The sequence below is a fragment of the Antechinus flavipes genome, chromosome 3 (assembly GCF_016432865.1).
Source record: "Antechinus flavipes isolate AdamAnt ecotype Samford, QLD, Australia chromosome 3, AdamAnt_v2, whole genome shotgun sequence".
Lineage (NCBI taxonomy): Eukaryota > Metazoa > Chordata > Mammalia > Dasyuromorphia > Dasyuridae > Antechinus > Antechinus flavipes.
Window position 1 is genome coordinate 78,004,735 of NC_067400.1, and position 18,270 is coordinate 78,023,004.

Below are 18,270 nucleotides of genomic sequence, written 5' to 3' on the forward strand. Positions count from 1 at the left end.
GAGGAGAAAGCACTTACCCCTCTAAATGTCAGTGTTATACAACAGAGCCTCCAGTCACCTAGGTGTAGTTATGACTCTGCCTCCATCTCCAGAATGTATTCCATCCTCACTTCTACCTCTTAAAAGCCCCCATCTTCTTTAAACGATTAACTCAGGTCCCATTTCTTTTTTAAAGCCTTTGCTGATTTCTCTCCACTCCTACCAGTGGCAAATGCTCCGTCCTTCCTGAAATTACTCTGAACATGTTGTGGTATGTGATTGATATAGAATATTATTTAAAAATGATGAACAAGGTGATTTAAGAAAAACCTGAGAAGACTTACATGAACTGAAACAGAGTAAGATGAACAGAACCAGGGCGACATTGTACACATTGTACAACAATATTGTATGATAAACAATAGTGAATGACTTAGTTATTCTCAGTAATGCAATGATCCAAGACAATACCCAAAGATTCATAATGAAAAATACTATTTACTTCTGGGGAATGAATTGATGTCATCTAAATATAGACCAAAGCATATCAAGTTTCTTCTTCCTTCCTTCTTTTCTTCTTTCCTTCCTTTCTCCTTCCCTCCCTCCCTCTCTCCCTTCCTGTCTTCCTTTCTTCCTTCCTTCCTTTGTTTCTTCCTTCCTTTTTTCCTTCCTTTCTTTCCTTATTTTTTGTTTGTTTCTTTTTTTTGCTTTGCTTGAGATTTCTTCTATGAAATGAATATGGAAATGTTTTACATAATTGCACATGTGTAACCTATATGAGATTTCTTACCATCAAGGGAAGAAGAGAGATAAGGAGGGACAAAATTTGGAATTTAAAATAAAAAAAAATCAATAAATGTTGAAAATTGTTTCTATGTATAATTGGGGGACAAAAAATTAGGAATTATTTTGTACATACTTGTTTGTGCTTGTTATATTCTTCTTAGTAAAATTTAAGCACCTTGAGAACAAAGACTGTTTAAGTTTTGTTTTTGAGTCCCCTTTAGTGAGCACAGTGCCCTGCAAATTGTAGACACTTAATAAAACAAGGCTTCATTGAGCTGAATTCTCTTAGGTCTTATTAAAATTCAGCCACAATAGTGAGAAGGACTGGGGAGATCATAAAATTCTTAAATGCAATCTAAATAAATTCCATTCAATGACAGTGACATCAACTACAATGCTCCCTCAATTCTTGTGAAATCTTTTCTTTTAAGAGTCAAGTAATGATGGAAAGTTTTCTCTTTCTACTCCATGACCCTGGCCAAAGATAAACCAAACTGCTCCAATATAACTTCCAAACAATAAACAATATGAGGCCTATTTTTTCACTTTGATCAGTATCAGTATCATATGATTTTCTAAGAATATGCACAACTAAGCTTTTTTAGCCATAATTTATACTTTTATTTCTCTATAACATCTCAAGGAATCAATAATAATGGCTTTAGGGCTTCTAGATGTTTAGTAATCGATTGCAAAATGACTGATAGGGATGCTCAGGCATGGAGGATCAGAAGCCTATATGAAATGAATTTTCATAAATACTGACTTTTGAAGCACATAATATATAGTGACATAATGGAATAATCATATTATCAAAACTTTAGGGCAGGCTCAGAAGAATGATTAGGAGTTAGTATGACTTAAGCCAGATGTATGTAGCAATGAATCAATGGACCTGAATCATATCACAGTATGCTTGTGGTATAGAATGGAATTACTGGTATAGAACATAATTTCTCTAGCCTTCTTATCCTGATTAATTCTTATCCTATATCTTTCCCTTTCCATAGATCCTTCTTAGAGGAACTTGTACCCAGAGGCTAACCCATTCATGAAAGGGAACTCACTGCTCCCCAAGGAATCCCATTCCATTCTAATATAGCTCTCATTCTTAGAAAGTTTTTCCTTTCATTAAACCCACTCCAGTGGAAATACTCTTCATTCCTACATGATTGGATGGCTCCTTTCAGAACTGAATGAGAGGCCAACCATGTCTCAACCCTCTCTAGGCTGCATTCTGTACTTTCTCTATTGTAATCCCATGCCAGATACCTTTGTCTGACTCACCTACCTCTTTTCAGTCTCCTTTTATGTGTTGTTTTCCATCATTAAAACATAAGCTCCTGGAAGGCGGGGACTACTTGCTTGTATTTGTATTCCCAGTCCTTAGCATAGAAACTGGTCCACAATACTTAATACTCATTGACTTCTCCACTCCTGAGTTATCTCTTTCAGATCTTTGAAAGATTAATGAAAGTACCTTCCCAATCAAACCTGCCAGGTTTTTTAGTCTTCTAGGATTTATTTCATCATGGCCAGGCAATAAATAGCAAATTTTCAGAAATAATTCTGTAAAGCAGACATGTTAAGAATCTGAGAAATCCAAACTACAAGAAACCAAAAAAAAGAATAAAGAGACTGTGTAGTCCATGGAATAAGGCAGCTAGGTACTCTGTTGCTACTTATATTGAGTATCAACTTTCTATTAGTCATTTTTGTTCTGTCCAAAGATTATTCTCCTTGATAAAGAAAAAAGAAGTGAAATAATAACTAAGTAATACTTTCTATCTTTTCTCTGTTGTCAATTATCAATGCCCATTATACTCTAAGCTATGGCCCAATCCCTTCTCTGATCTTCTTTTCCCAAATATCACTAAAAATTATGTGATATAAAGGAACATTTGGAGAATCTGATCACTGAAAGAGAATTCCTTTTCTATTTGAACTTTGCATACAACCACTTCTCATTGCAATGATGGACACCCTAACTGAGCAACAAGCTTCTTGTATAATGCATCATTTGATATTGCTCCTTAGAAGATGGCTGCACAAAGCTTTATGTCTGGTCTCATCTGTCAAAGGACTTTATGTAATTTTAATATAGATGTGTGGGGCTTGAAGGTTGCATTTTGTTCTCTTGATTAAATGCTATTAGCAAGTCAAACAATAAACACAAAGCCAATTACTTTATTTCAGCATTAATGACCCTACTATCTTCCTCCTGAATAGGAATCTATAGTTTATAAAGGGCTTTTGCATTCATTATCACTTTCCTGATCTATAAAATAAAAGGGAGGTGGGAATACATTATCTCTAAATTTAGCATTTTGTTGTGTGATTTGATTCTAACGTTAACCCTAAGAGATATGTATGGGAAATATTATCCCCATATCACACAAGAAAATTGGGGTTGAGGTTGAATTAAATTTGCAACACTGGTAACTAAAGTAAATAAATTCAATTAAACAGTATCTAAAATTGGCAACTTTCACTGTAATTACTTGATAAGTTATCTAGTAAATTACCATGTAATCTATAAGATGGGGAATTAGTTCTTGGCAACATAGTATTCACTGTATAATTTACTAAATAGTCTCCTAATTATAGTTTTGGGTTACAGGATTACTAGAAGTTTCAGTTTTTTCAATAATTCACCAGTTCTGTGATCTCATTTATGTGTGCACCTAAATCTTCCTCCATCTGTGCAGAGGGCAACCCAGACGTGCAAACAAGGTATAAAGTATGGGTCTTAGAGTAAGGAAGACCTGAATGTGAATCCTGTCTCAGACACTATGTCTGTGGAAAAGTTACCTAATCTCTTCAGTTTCTTCTGCTGTAAAGTATTAGCTGTTGCTGCTGCTATTTTCCTTCGTCTCCTCCTCTTCCTCTTTTTCCTTCTCTTCCTCCTTCTACTAGCACTATTATTACTCCTGTTACTATTGCTACCATCATATTTTTTCTGTTCATGTTCTTTCATATATCTCCAAATAGGGTCCATCCCCATGCACATTAGAAACCTTTCTCTAGGTCTTTTTATTGTACATGTGGACTTAAGGAATTCTTGACCTTCCTATTATTCTCTACCCCCTTTTCCAATTATACATAGTTTCCATAATATATTCCTTTATGCCACTTTTTGTAGAGATTGTCACTGAAAATACACTGAATCCTTTTTGGGCCCACTCTATATCTTTCCATTCCCTTTGGAGTCACCTGCAATCTGAATTCTTTAGACTATAAAGATATAGTCTGCTTTACAGAATCACTATGACTGCCTGTCTGTTTCCATATTACTGAGGATATATGTATTCTCAATATATGCATTGAGAATATATGTGTAAATTACTCTCAAAGATTATATAAACATAAGAAAATCAGTAGTAGTAGTGAAGAAAATAGGCAGTAATTATTAATGTTCTATTGGCAAGACTTTTTCTGGATATAAGTATGATCTATTTTTCTCCCCATTGTTTTGATATCATTTCTCCCAGAGATCTCATATAAAATGTTCAATCAAGCAAGCAAACATTTATGTGTCAGGAATTGTTCTTGGTGCTAGTTATAAAAATAAAAATGAATTAGCTTCTTGCCCTAAGTGAGCTTCTATTCTGCTAGGAAAAGAGAAGGGAGAATATAATGTTAGTTATATGTGTGTGTGTGTGTGTGTGTACATGTATATATGTACATATATGTAAACACAAAATATATACAAAGATAATAGAAAATAAATCTAACATGGACATTAGGACCTAGGGGCATTAAGAAAATTCACCTGTAGAAAAGGATATTTGAGATAAAATTTGAAGGCAACCAGGGATTCTCAGAGGTGGAAAGGAGAAGAGAATTCTTTCCAGGAATAAATTTATGCAGTTGTTTGTACAAAGAAAGTATCTGAGACAAGCAATATAATGTCTTGTAGAAAAACAGCATTTGACTGGAATATAGAGTACTTTAAGAAAAGCAATGCTAACTTAAGCCTGAAAGGTAGGTTAGAATTAGTTTATAAAGGGCTCCACTGCTCCACAGTGGGGTTTGTATTTTATCCTAGAGAAAATAAGGAGGTACTCTAGCTTTTTTTATCAGGAGAGTAGTTTGGTCAAATTCATGTTTCCGGGTTTCACCACTTCTTTAAAGCTTTCAAAAACTATGTCAACTGCAACACTGATCGCTGTATTTTGAACTTCGTCTGGTCATATCATTCTTTCCAACTTCTTCCCACATGCTATGTCTAGACAGCACTTTAGAGACTGAGCTGTAAGTATCCAAACTTGGTGGTGTTTCAGTTATAATTGTGATACTAGATCATTGTGGTGTGGATAAAGAGTTCCATTTGCTTTCTATTCATTGTCCTATTGCCAGTTTCATTCATGAATGCTTTAAGGACAAAGTGTCTCATTTGATACCTTTGACAAATTATCTGTAGAATCATTTCCCTTCGATACAAGAAAGGAAAGGGCTGCCAAAATGTTTGTGGCAGCCCTGTTTGTAATGGCTAAAAGCTGGAAAATGAAAGGATGCCCATCAATTAGAGAATGGTTGAGTAAATTGTGGTATATGAATGTTATGGAATATTATTGTTCTGTAAGGAAAGACCAGCAGGATGAATACAGAGAGGACTGGTGAGACTTACATGAACTGATGCTAAGTGAAACGAGCAGAACCAGGAGATCATTATATACCTCAATGTTTGAGGATGTATTCTGATGGAAGTGGATCTCTTCAATAAAGAGAGCTTGAATTGATCAAAGATGGACAGAAGCAGCTACACCCAAAGAAAGAACACTGGGAAATGAATATAAACTGCTTGCATTTTTGTTTTTCTTCCCGGGTTATTTATACCTTCTGAATTCAATTCTCCCTGTGCAACAAGAAAACTGTTCCGTTCTGCACACATATATTGTATCTAGGATATATTGTAATCTATTCAATATGTAAAGGACTGCTTGCCATCTGGGGGAGGGGGTGGAGAGAGGGAGGGAGGGAAAAAATCGGAACAGAAGTGAATGCAAGGGATAATGCTGTAAAAAATTACCCTGGCATGGATTCTATCAATAAAAAATTATTAAAAAAAAAAGAATCATTTCCCTTCACATAATTTTAAAAGATGATACTGTCCATAAGTTTCTAATAACTTCCTTGGTAGTGTTTTTATACATGGACTTGTATCCTAAATCAGATATGCATTTGCTGCCATCTCTTTCTGCAAGTGTTTGCTAAGTCAGTTGCTTGGCTTGTTTGGTCTCTTTATTGTGGTGACTTTAAATCATTTAAATTTTTATTAATTAAATTAAATAGCAATAATCTGGTTAATATTTTTGCCTTTTTCTGTTTTCTGATTTCTTGCACAAAATGCTTATTTGAATAGAACAGTTCAAAGCTTTTGATGTCGATGATAGTATCTGTTTCTCATCTATAAACTTTCTTTTGTTTTGATGTTTTGACCTTTGCTCTAATTAACCCATGCACAGATAACTGATTTCAATATAATTCTCACATCAGAAACCACTTGTTTTCTATATGCAAAGTTAACTTCATTTTTCATGATACCGTTCATTGCTCACCATGTCCAACAGCTTCCAACTCTTTTCTTGAAAGTGTTAATTTTATAGGGACATAAGTTTTCTGAAAAATGTATAAGACTTTGACCTCTTTCATTCATATTTTTCCATTCTCCACATTTGCCCAATTTTGTATTGAATATATTGACTTGGTTTGGAAAATCTTCTCAAGAACTTTCTAGAATTTCTCTACATCTTCATTTTCTGCAATAGATGTTTTATAAGCTGCAACTAGTTAACTTCACAGTGGTCTTTTTGTTTATGGGTACTACTAGACAAGAAGACTAAAGGTCCCATGAAATTGGTCCTTGTTACTTTTGAGCACAAAATAAAACCAATTCCACAATTCCTTTTTTTATCTCTGCCAGGAATATTTCTGAGCTATTTTTCCACTTAGTTATAGCTTCCCTTTATTTTCTGCATTCATTTACCACAAAATATTACTATTGTTATAGCTCTAGTCTTCCAATAGTAGGACAATTTTTTTTGATCACTGGAAAGTTTTCTTGTTTAAAACTTATAGTTAACATCCATGAATAATATAAAACAATGAGATTTTAGCATCTTTGCCTCCTGTGCATCACTCAGCCAAAGTAACTATGGAAGTAAAGTGAAATTCCAATGAATTAAGGAGCATTTTTACTCTAATTTTTCCTTTGTGTCATAAAATGCTATGACCAAAGGAGACCAATCAACTGATAAGGTGCATTTTTGTTCTTGGCTAAGTTGGTTTTTTAACTAGCAAATTCAACTCTATACAGAAGATGATAGAAAAGGACTTTCCAGTGTAGTTTGCGTATATTAGTAGCATTGATAAGATGCATCTGGAATGTATATTGATTATTTATATAAATTTCTATTTACTACTACTATATTGCTAAATTTGGAAAAAATATGATTAAGCATTCAAAGCTCAGTATGGTAGATTTTTTTTATGAAAGGGTAAAACCATAATTAATCTAATTTACCAATATCTTCAAATGTCATTATTTCTCATATGAATACTTAAAATAAAATGTGCATAAATTACATGGAAAATATGTATATACACATATATGTGGGTATTTATTTCTCTATTTTTCAAGGAAAGATATTTATACTTTTATAGGAAAACTTTTTTGCAAATGCAAAATACATCTACCATTTTTATAGAACAGCTAGGTTTTATATAAGATTCTGTCAACACTAATCAGCATGAATTATCAAAGGAATAGAGAAAAAATGCTAAAATCTCTATGTAATATAGCTCAAAATCAATGTTATCTAATATAGTTGAAAAATGAGGTTATTATGGTAGTGCAGAAAATCCACAAATTTATAGTATCAATGCACAAAGGAACTTTGTCTCATAATAGCTACAACATTAAAATGCCAGAATGAAATAGTCAAGCTTTAACTCAAATACTCACAGCTCTCCTCTTTCGTCGCCTTTTCTTTAGCCACTGTAATTCAGACAGAAAGGGCCACTGATCATGCTCTTCCATGCCTGTAGAAAATTAAAAATAAATGCCAAAATACAAGTTTTAATGGGTTGATAAAGTACAGTTTAGCTTCACTTCCGTATCACAGGGGTTAGAGGTGTAACACCCCAATAATCTGGAAAATTGGCATAAAAAATTTTGGCTCTCCCTTCATAACAGAGAAGTAGACTGAATTTTTTTATTTTTCTTTTTATAGAATGTTTATGGTACCTTATTATAAAATTTGAGTTGATTATTATACATGCTACATATTTTATGCATTTCTGAGTATCTAAACATGTTTTGTGTCATCTACTAGCCATTGTATGTTACCTATAGTTACCATAAAACTCCCCAAAATTCCTTATTTAATTTCTTATGTCAACTGATGATATACTGAAAACATGATGAAGTAAGTCACAATGTGGAAGGAAAACTATATGCCCTTTTAAACAAAATAAAGAATAATTTAAGTTTATATGGTAGAGGGTGGGATGAGAAAATACAGTTCAGACCTGTTTCATGAGTGCAGGAATTTCTCGTGTATGTGTGTATATATGGGTATGGGTGTGGGTATGGGTGTAGGTAGGGGTGTATGTATATGTGTATGCATGTATGTACATACACACATATATAAGATACATACAAAATGGATAAAATACAATCTTAAAAGTTTTAGCAACTGAGGGCCCAAGGAAAGACCTCCTGGAGAAGTAAGAATTTGAGGTGAGGTTTAAAAGAAACCACGGAAACTAGGAATTAAAGTTGAGGAGGAAGAGCATTTCAGCTGTTACAGGTTGCCACTATTAAGGAATGGAGAAGGAATATTGAGTGTCATGTGTGAAGAGCTTATTATAGTAGACAAATAGAGCTGGATCTTAACATGTGTGGAGGATAGTATAATCTCTTAGAAAAAATAAAGGAACCAGATTGTTAAGAACCTTAAATACCCCCAAAAAGTCTTTATATTTAATCTTAGAAACTTAGGAATTCAGTTGGTGTTTATTGAGCAGGACAATCAAATAGTCAAATACACACTCTAGGAAAATCCCTTCGGCATCAGTGTGGAAAAGATGGGAATAGGGAGAGATTTGAGAGAAACAAATTAGAAGTCTGTTATAAAAATACAAGCAAGAAATGATGTGGGCCTGGACCAGGGAAGTGTCTTTATAAATCCAGACAAGATGATATACAGAAGAGATGAGGTGATGGGGTAGTTACATGGTGCAGTGTACCAGTCCTTGAGTTAGGAGTTCAAATCTGACCTCAGACATTTAACACTTCCTAGCTGTGTGATCCTGGGCAAGTCACTTAATCCCAATTGCCTTGCAAAAAGCAAAACAACAAAAGAGAGATGATGTGAAATTAGAAACAAAAAAATTGGAAAATTGATTGTTCGTATGGATGGAGTATGCAAGAACAAGACATTGAGAATGACATCAAGACTTAGAGCTCAGATGATAGAGGTATCCTCAACAGCAAATGGGAAAAAATTAGAAGAAATTTGGGGCTTGAGGGAAAAGAGAGAAATGAAATGAATTTTGTTTTAAACATGTTGACCTCGAGATGCCTACCATACATTTATGGTGAGCTTAGTGACTTTACAATATTCATTAGGTAGCTGGTGAGGCAGGACTGGAGTTCAAAAGAGAATAAAGGAATAGGATGGCAGTGCAGTGGATAGAGACTGGACCTGAAGTCAGGAGGACCTGAATTCAAATCTGACTCAGACGTTTACTAGCTGTGTGACTCTAGGCAAAACATTTAATCGAGAGAAAGAGAAAGAGAGAGAAGAGGGAAGGAAAAGGGATGGAGGGAAGGAGAGGGAGAAAGGAGAAGGAAGTAGAGGGATAAAGGGGAGAGAGGGAGGAAGGGAAGGAGATGAACCAATGGGATACAATGAGATCACCAAGTGAACTAATAAAGAGATAAGGGGGATCAGGACCAGGTCTTAAAGTACACCCCAAATTACTGGACATGATATTGATGGCCCACCAAAAGAGTCGGAGAAGGGGTCAAACAGGAAGAGATAGCAGGGTCATGAAAATTTGAAAAAAGACAGAAGATAGTGAGAAGACGTTCATTAGTATCAGCTGGTGCAGAGACGTAAATAAGGACAAAGACGTAAATAAGAAAAAGCCACTGGGTTTAGCAAAGATTAAAAAGTCACTGGTAACTTTAGAGAGCACAATTTCAATTGAATGATGAGGTCAGAAGTTAATTAACAGAGGTTTAGAAGATAAAAAATGGAATCACTAAATATATAAAAAGCTTTTCCAAGAAGTTTCTGAAAAGGGTAAGAGAGATATAGTATGGTAGCTAGTGGGAACTAAATAGAAAATTATTTTTTTTAAATGGGAAATAAGTGTTTGTAGATAACAAGGAAAGACTCAATAGATAGTCATCACAGCAATTATCTGTTGTCAGGGTCAGTTAGGTGGAGCTCCAACCTTGGAGTCAGAAAAACCTGAGTTCAAATCCAGTCTCAGATACTTACTAGTTGCGTGACCCTGGGCACATCACTTTACACTATTTGCCTCATCTATAAAATGAGCTGAAGATGAAAATGGCAAACCACTTTAGTATCTTTGTCCAAAAAAGTCCCAAATGGGGTCATGGAGAGTCAGATTTGAGTTATTTCAGTGACAGTTCTATTGTCAGATCACTTACTGGTTAATAAAAGTAAAAATCAATTCCAAATTAAAAAAAGAAAGATATCAAATTTATGTATGAATTTACAACAGCTACAATTCAATGAAAAGTTGTTAATTCTGAAAAATGGTAAATGGCTAAAGTAAAAGTATTTACTTCTTACGACCATTTCTTAGAGAAACAACTTACAGAAAATAGTAATCACAACAAAGATACCCAAGGACCCTTGAAATTACTTCAAACTACAAATACTTAATCTCCTTGCCAGCTTGAGATACAGCTAAAAATTTCAGAAAGTCTGGCATAAAATTCATTGAAAGTCTTACCTAAATGAATGTTGAAAGCCATATGTAATTTGAAAAATAAAATGCTATTGAATAAAAAATAAAAAATAAATTTTATTGAAGCTATATCATTTCAAAACCAATTATAGTTGAAACAAGCATAGCAAATAGATGGACAACTGAACAGACATGCCAGAATTTCTCTACAGCAATATATTATCATTGTTGAAAAATGAACTACCATATTTGGATTTTTTAAATCTCAAGAGCCAATGCAAAATTATCAGTGATACTTAAGAAGATGAAGTGAGAAAGAATGGCTGATCTGAGAACATCAAATTGTACACACACACATCCATGTTGGAAGGCACACAGAGATCAGTTTTCAGAATATCTTCAAAACATAAAGATCCCAAAATAGCTAACACAGTCATAGGTGAAACTTTTTCCAAAAAATAAAATGAAAAGGTCACCAAGAAATTATTAAAATTGCTAGCTTTATTTTTTATGGGAAAATGATCTGTGGATGTACCTGAAGTACCCTCAATGAAAATAAAAGAACAGATAGTTTTTTGCCTTTGATTTTCTTATAGCAACCTAAATTTTCTCAGTAGCAGATACTGTGCAAAATATAGAATACAAAACCAAATTGCATAATGGTTATTGGCACTATATTTAGCAGAGCAAAATTCTTCCTTAAAAGCTTCTGTTCATTCAGGTATCTTTTATGCACATGAAAATCACATGAGGCACAGAGATAATTTTGTTTAGTGACCCTCTCATTATCAAACAACACATAAAATATCAACACAAATGATTGTCAGTGGTTTTTGCCACTGCCATATATGTCCTACACAGTTCAAATGAATAAATATTCTTTGTAGAATGAACAATTGCATCTATTCGTGGTTAACAATGAATTAATTGCATTAATCCCTAGAATACTATGCAGAATTACAGTAAGATCCTTTGACTATATACACATACATACACAGACACCCTAAATATCCACACAGTAGAATTCCTATAACCCAAATAATAGCATTCATTTAGACCAGTTGAATGAGTCCATTCCCATATTTATCACAGACAGATAGTACAGAGGGAAAATAAGTAGACCCAAAGTCTATTGGGAAGTTAAGCAAACAGGACTGAATTGAAAGTGGAGAAGTAAATGCTTTCAATTACACCAGGCTACTCATTGCTGCAAAAGCACAAATAGCTTCCAGTAACTGTGAAATATAACCACCATCATAATAATAGCTAACATTTATAAAGTACTTATTAAGTGCCAGGCACAAAGTGCTTTACAAATTTTACTGCATTTGGTTTTAACTACTCTAGAAGGTGGGAGTTATTATCATCCCCATTTTATAGACAAGGAAACTGAGGCAAACTGGATTTAAGTGAATTGACAATATCTTGTCAATACCTTCTGCATGAAACCTTTCGTGCTTTCTCAGCTATTCCTTCTCTCCCTAATTATCTGGCATTTATTCGGTATATGGTTATACATATACATATTGTCTCCCCCAATAAAATGAGCAACTGGGGCAGCTGAGTGATGCAGTGGATAGAGCACCAGTGCTGGAGTCAGGGAACCTCAGACGCTTACTAGCTTTGTGATTCTGCAAGTCACTTAATCCTGATTGCCGAAGAAGAAGAAGAAGAAGAAGAAGAAGAAGAAGAAGAAGAAGAAGAAGAAGAAGAAGAAGAAGAAGAAGAAGAAGAAGAAGAAGAAGAAGAAGAAGAAGAAGAAGAAGAAGAAGAAGAAGAAGAAGAAGAAGAAGAAGAAGAGAAGAAGAAGAAGAAGAAGAAGAAGAAGAAGAAGGAGGAGGAGGAGGAGAGGAGGAGGAGGAGGAGGAGGAGGAGGAAGAAGAAGAAGAAGAAGAAGAAGAAGAAGAAGAAGAAGAAGAAGAAGAAGGAAGAAGAAGAAGAAGAAGAAGAAGAAGAAGAAGAAGAAGAAGAAGAAGAAGAAGAAGAAGAAGAAGAAGAAGAAGAAGAAGAAGAAGAAGAAGAAGAAGAAGAAGAAAAGTAAAAATGTAAACTTTTTGATGGTGGAGTTTGCTCTGTTCTGTGGCCTGGCACATAGGATGCATTTAACAAATGTGTGTTGATTGATTTAGGTTTGCTGATTGATTGATATAGTAGATGTACACTGTAACCTATCAACAATGAATACCTGCAAGAGAGAATGATGAGAGATGATGAGATAATATATAGACAAGAGAGCGTTGCCTTGATATCCAAAAATTTAATGAGTTAAGTGAAGGTCTCTAGTACAATGAATAGATCCTTTTATAGGGGATTTCTGAAAACACAAAGAAAAGATCTGTCCAGATTAAGAAGTCATGAGGGAGTTATGAGATAGAATGGTGGAAGGACTACCCACACTGATGAGATCATGTTTCCAAGAAAATGCTGAAGTACAAAGAACTATAAAGGAGGAAAGATACTGAGAAAGGGTAACAAAGGGAAAGTTTGTTAAGGGCACTATGAAATAAAAAGGATAATGACGCTTCCTCCTGGCATAGTGAATTAGAAGGTTTATTGACAACTAGAGGCACTGTGGAAACAGGAGACAGATAGGGACAGATATGGCCAATATCCTGCAGAGAGAGAGAGAGAAAGATAGAGACAGAGACAGAGACAGAGACAGAGACACAGTTAGAACTTACTCAATTGGAACTTACTCAAATTCTTCAGTTGCTTTGAAGTATGTCCCCCTAGTGTTCTCTGAATTATATGTGGTCGACCTGTGCTTTTCTGGAAAAAACATACACACACACACACACACACACACACACACACACACACAGAGTATTATTTTAACAGTTAAAAAGATGCAAATAAAACTTTGTGAAATATTAAATCTTTTTCTACACTCTTTCCACAAGGGGAAATTTCTGTTCTTTAAAACACAAAACGAGCAGATTAATCTTCTTTGAACTTTTTTTAATCAGATGAAGGCATCATTTGACTAGATGTTCTCAAAAATGAATTTTCTTAACATATCATATATATACTATTATACTTCTCATTAGAAACGTTCTCCTCCTCAAGATGACTTAACATTTAAAAATATATTAAATTACATTGTGAACCCTAATATTCTAAAATCAAATTTAACATAGTAAGGAGAACAGAGATATTTCTATAAAAGAAATTCACAAAACAATCCAAAAACAATAGAGCAAGTAGTTCAAAACTTTAAATGTTAGCACAACAAAACAGTGTATTAAATTGACCTCCCAAAATGGCATAATGGAAAGGAAATTAGACATGTAAATAGGGTAAAATTGAATCCCAGCATTTTAAACTCATTAGTTATATAACACAGGCCAATTCACTTAACTTCTCTGATATAAATATACACACATATATATGCTTAAATTATATAATCATATGTAACTAATTCCATTTATATTATGGAAGTGTTATATAATTATATTTATAGTATATTATTATGTATAATATGTACATGCTATTACTTAGTTGTTTTCAGTCATGTCTAACTCTTCTTAACTCCACTGGAAGTTTTCCTGGCAGATACTGGAGCAGTTTGCCATTTCCTTTTTCAGCTCATATTACAAACTGAGGCAAACAGGATTAAGTGACTTGTCTAAGATCACAAAGCTATTAAGTGTCTGAGAGCAAATTTAACTCAGAAAGAGGAAACTTCCTGACTCCAGGCCCAGCACCCTATTGAGCCATCTAGCTGCCTTATAATATGTAATTAAGATTCAATAACATGGTTTCATATCAGATAGAATAATAATTAAACTAACATGAATATATTGTTTTTAAAAGAGCTTCATAAATGTGGATTATTCTTTCTCCATTCTGACTTGTTGGAAGGAGAAGTGAAATAATTTCTAAAAAATAATTTTAAAAGTAGGCAGTGCGTATTAAATTTAAAATTACATTAAATTAAAAGAGTTTGTACAAATAAAACAAATATAGCCAAAATCAGAAAAAAAAGAAAACTGGGGGAAAATTTTGTATATGGTTTCTCAGATAAAGGTCTCATATTGCAACTATACAAAGAACTTTGTCAAATCTACAGGAACGTGAGTCATTCCCCAATTGATAAATGGTCAAAGGATATGAACAGGAAATTTTCCAATGAAGAAATCAAAAGAATTTACAGTCATAGGAAAAAATGCTCTATATCATTTTTGATTAGAGAAATGCAAATTAAAACATTATTTTAAACCTACCAGATTGACTAAAATTATTGAAGAAGAAAGTGAAAAATGTTAGAGGGGATGAAGAAAAATTGGGACACTAATTCATTGTTTGTGGAATTTTGAATTGCTCTGACCATTTTGGAGAGCAATCTGGAATTATGCCCAAAGAGTTATTAAACTAACCTTTGATCCAAAATACCACTACTAGATCTATTTCCAAAAATGATTAGCGAAAAAGGAAAAGAACCTATATGTTCTAAAATATTGATAGAAGTTCTCTTTGTGGTGGCAAAGAACTGGAAATTGCAGGAATGTCCATCAATTGGGGAATGGCTAAACAAGTTGTGATATATGATTGGGATGGAATACTATTATGCTATAAAAAATATGATCTCAATGATTTTTAGAAAAACATGGGAAGACTTGCACAAAACAATGAAAAGCAAAACAAGTAGAACCAAGAGGGCAATGTATACAGCAACAACAATATTGTTTTTAAAATAACCGACTGAATAAATTATTTTGACTATTATAAATACCAAATTAACTAGAAAGGACATATGAAGAAAAATGGTGTCTACATCCAGAGAAATAACTGATAAATAGATAGTATGTATAGAATAATTGTACATATATGATATATATATATATACCTATTTGTGTCTAATGGTGGCCATCTCTAGGGTGTGGGGGAAGAGGGTCGGGAAGAAAAAAAGAAAAAAAGAAAAAAGAAATTTACATGATAACTTTGTTGTGTATTTAAAAGGAATAGCAAGTTATACATAGCAGTTTCATGTGCAATCATCTTTTTATTATGCTATGTTATAGAAATATTTTTTTTATTTCATAAGTTGAAAATAAAACAAAGTTTAAAAAAAGGAGACAGTGCAATGGAAGGAAAAGAAGGGACCAAAATGAGAATGGACAAGGACTGATTTTTGTCCTGGAATAATCAGGCTATTTCAGTAACTTGTACATAATAAATTCTATATTATGATAACAATTTCCATTTAGGCTTAACACTGAGGGTGACATGAAGATGACAAGGTTCTACTTCATAAGGAAAAATAAAATCCATAAAACTTAACATTCTTTTTAAAATTGATCTATTCTTCATTAATCTCCTGGTAGTTAAGAAAGGGAACAGTTGCAAATTAGCTTGTAAAATTTGTTTTTAAATATTCACTTAATATTTGGACTACTACTGTCTCAAAATAGGATTTTATTCCAATTCTAATTCCAGCACACACATGCACATACATATTACCATTATCAAGATAATAAAGAATGGAATAGTAGCAGATAGAGGTGTTGTTTCTTAAGTTAGAAGAACTGAAATAGAATGAGGACCTGAGTTCAAATTTGACCTCAGATACTTAACACTTACTAGTTGGGTAAGCCTGGAGAAATCATTCAACTGCAATTGCCTTGCAACATAAATAAAAACTAAGCAGAAAAATAAATTTTAAAATCCTGTAGGGGCCTTATGATATAAGACTAAGCCATCTCTATGATCAAAACATCCATTTTTATCAAATATTATTTGTGGTATTACAAAGACGTACAAAAATTTAAGTGACAATCTTTGTCCAAAAGAAAAGACCTATAATAACCTCTCTTCATCCTCAGTGATTCTATTAATCTTTTTGTGGGAGACATTTATATTCTACTCAATAATCAGATGATTGGATCCAGTTTGGATATTTGAATATTATTTGGAATTTCTTGGAATTTGGAATTATTTCGGAATTGATTATGAGTCTCTTTTTACATTTAGTTCTGAACAAATTGAAATAATCACTTCCCCTACTCCAAGCTAAAGACCTGATAAATGAATTTGAATCTATTGTTTGAAGGTGGGAAATCTTGAATCCTCATCATAAAATACAGGGAGAACACTCAGATGAGAAACTAAATACTAGTTTAGATGATAGGATACCCTTAGAATACATCTAGTCAAACTGTGTATAAAATTATAAATCCCTGTGTTATCTTCTCTCTCCCCAATAAAAAGTTGCCATCTGTAATTTAAATCTTACATTTGACACTTAATATCTGTATGAACCATGATTAAGAAATTTAATCTTTCTGGTTCTCAATTTACTTATCTGTGAAATAAGGATAAAAATACTTTGATTTAGGTTAAAAAGAACAGTATACATAACCCTAGTGAAAAATCAAATTTGACAATGTATATATAGCACTCCAAAATTCAAAATACTACATATTAATAATAATGGCTAATTTTTATGAAGTGATATTGGATAAGTGATATTGAGTGATTGACTTCTTCACAGATGGCCACACAAAATGGCTTTAAAAGCAATTTAGGGAATTACATTGGACATTGGGAAAATTCTTTTGGCTAAAGCATTATTACAGGAACCTATGAAACCTTGCTTTTTAATGATTTTTGAGAATGGAAAATTTTTTCTATAATGTTTTCAGTTCAGTACTGTATAATAATAATAACAATGAGAAGGCCTTTTAAAGTTTTTTCTATCCATTCAATGGTCTGAAATGTAGCAGAAGCATGGGGTTGGATTTAAAAAGACTGACCTTGAAGTCCCAGCTCTGACACATACTAGCTTTATAACCTAAAAAAAGTCCCTTTGCCTCTCTGAACCTTAGTCTTTCATCTGTAAAGAGTAGATAAAAATGTTTGCCCCACCTACCTCCCAGGGTTCTTATGAGGATTAAATGGATGTTTTATAAACCTTAAAGTGTCATACAAGTATAATATAGGATGTATTTGCTGTGAATGACCAGTATTTCTAAATGAACTATCATGACTGTCATCCCTGTGTCATCCCTGTGTTTATGGAGATTTTCCCGTAGGGGAAACCAAATTCCCAGGTGTACAAGAAGGTTCATGCAAAACAAATCACTCAGAAGCTTCTAACAGAAAGTATTACCACAGTCTTTTTCTAAAAAATACTATAAGCAATGCATTCGCAAAAGATTAGCTATATATTCTTTCAGGCTTTGAGTTACAAGATTTGCTTTAAGGAAGCATTATGTTTGAAAGAAACATTCAAATATCACTGTATACTTGCATCTTTTGAAAAAAATTAACAGAAGTAATATGCTTTATAAAGGCAGTCTGTGCAGGAAAATTTGTGAATATGGTTTTCAAAATGGTACCCATATTCAAGTCTGTCTTTTAGAGATATCTTCATCTGGTGTTTTCCCCAATGTGAAGATGGCCCTGGTTCTCAACTACACAGCCACTGTTCGCTACTTTTTCTGCTTGAGATCTTAAGGACAATCTGTGTGTATGTGTGTGTGTGTTTATTTGTGGGGTAAAGAGGGAGGAAGAGGTACTCCTACTATTTATCCCTATAGTCCTGAATCCCAAACT

General features: G+C 33.5%; 1 protein-coding gene across 3 annotated transcripts in view; it reads right to left on the reverse strand.

The window, feature by feature from the left end:
* ADAM23 (ADAM metallopeptidase domain 23) overlaps nucleotides 1-18,270 on the reverse strand; it is a 213,117-nt gene that overhangs the window by 83,335 nt on the left and 111,512 nt on the right. For all 3 annotated transcript variants that reach the window (XM_051983695.1, XM_051983693.1, XM_051983694.1), the window contains exons 7-8: nucleotides 13,413-13,485; nucleotides 7,733-7,809 (exon numbers count right to left, since the gene is read on the reverse strand). In XM_051983695.1, coding sequence (XP_051839655.1) covers nucleotides 7,733-7,809; nucleotides 13,413-13,485 — 150 coding nt within the window. The remainder of the gene's footprint in view (nucleotides 1-7,732; nucleotides 7,810-13,412; nucleotides 13,486-18,270) is intronic.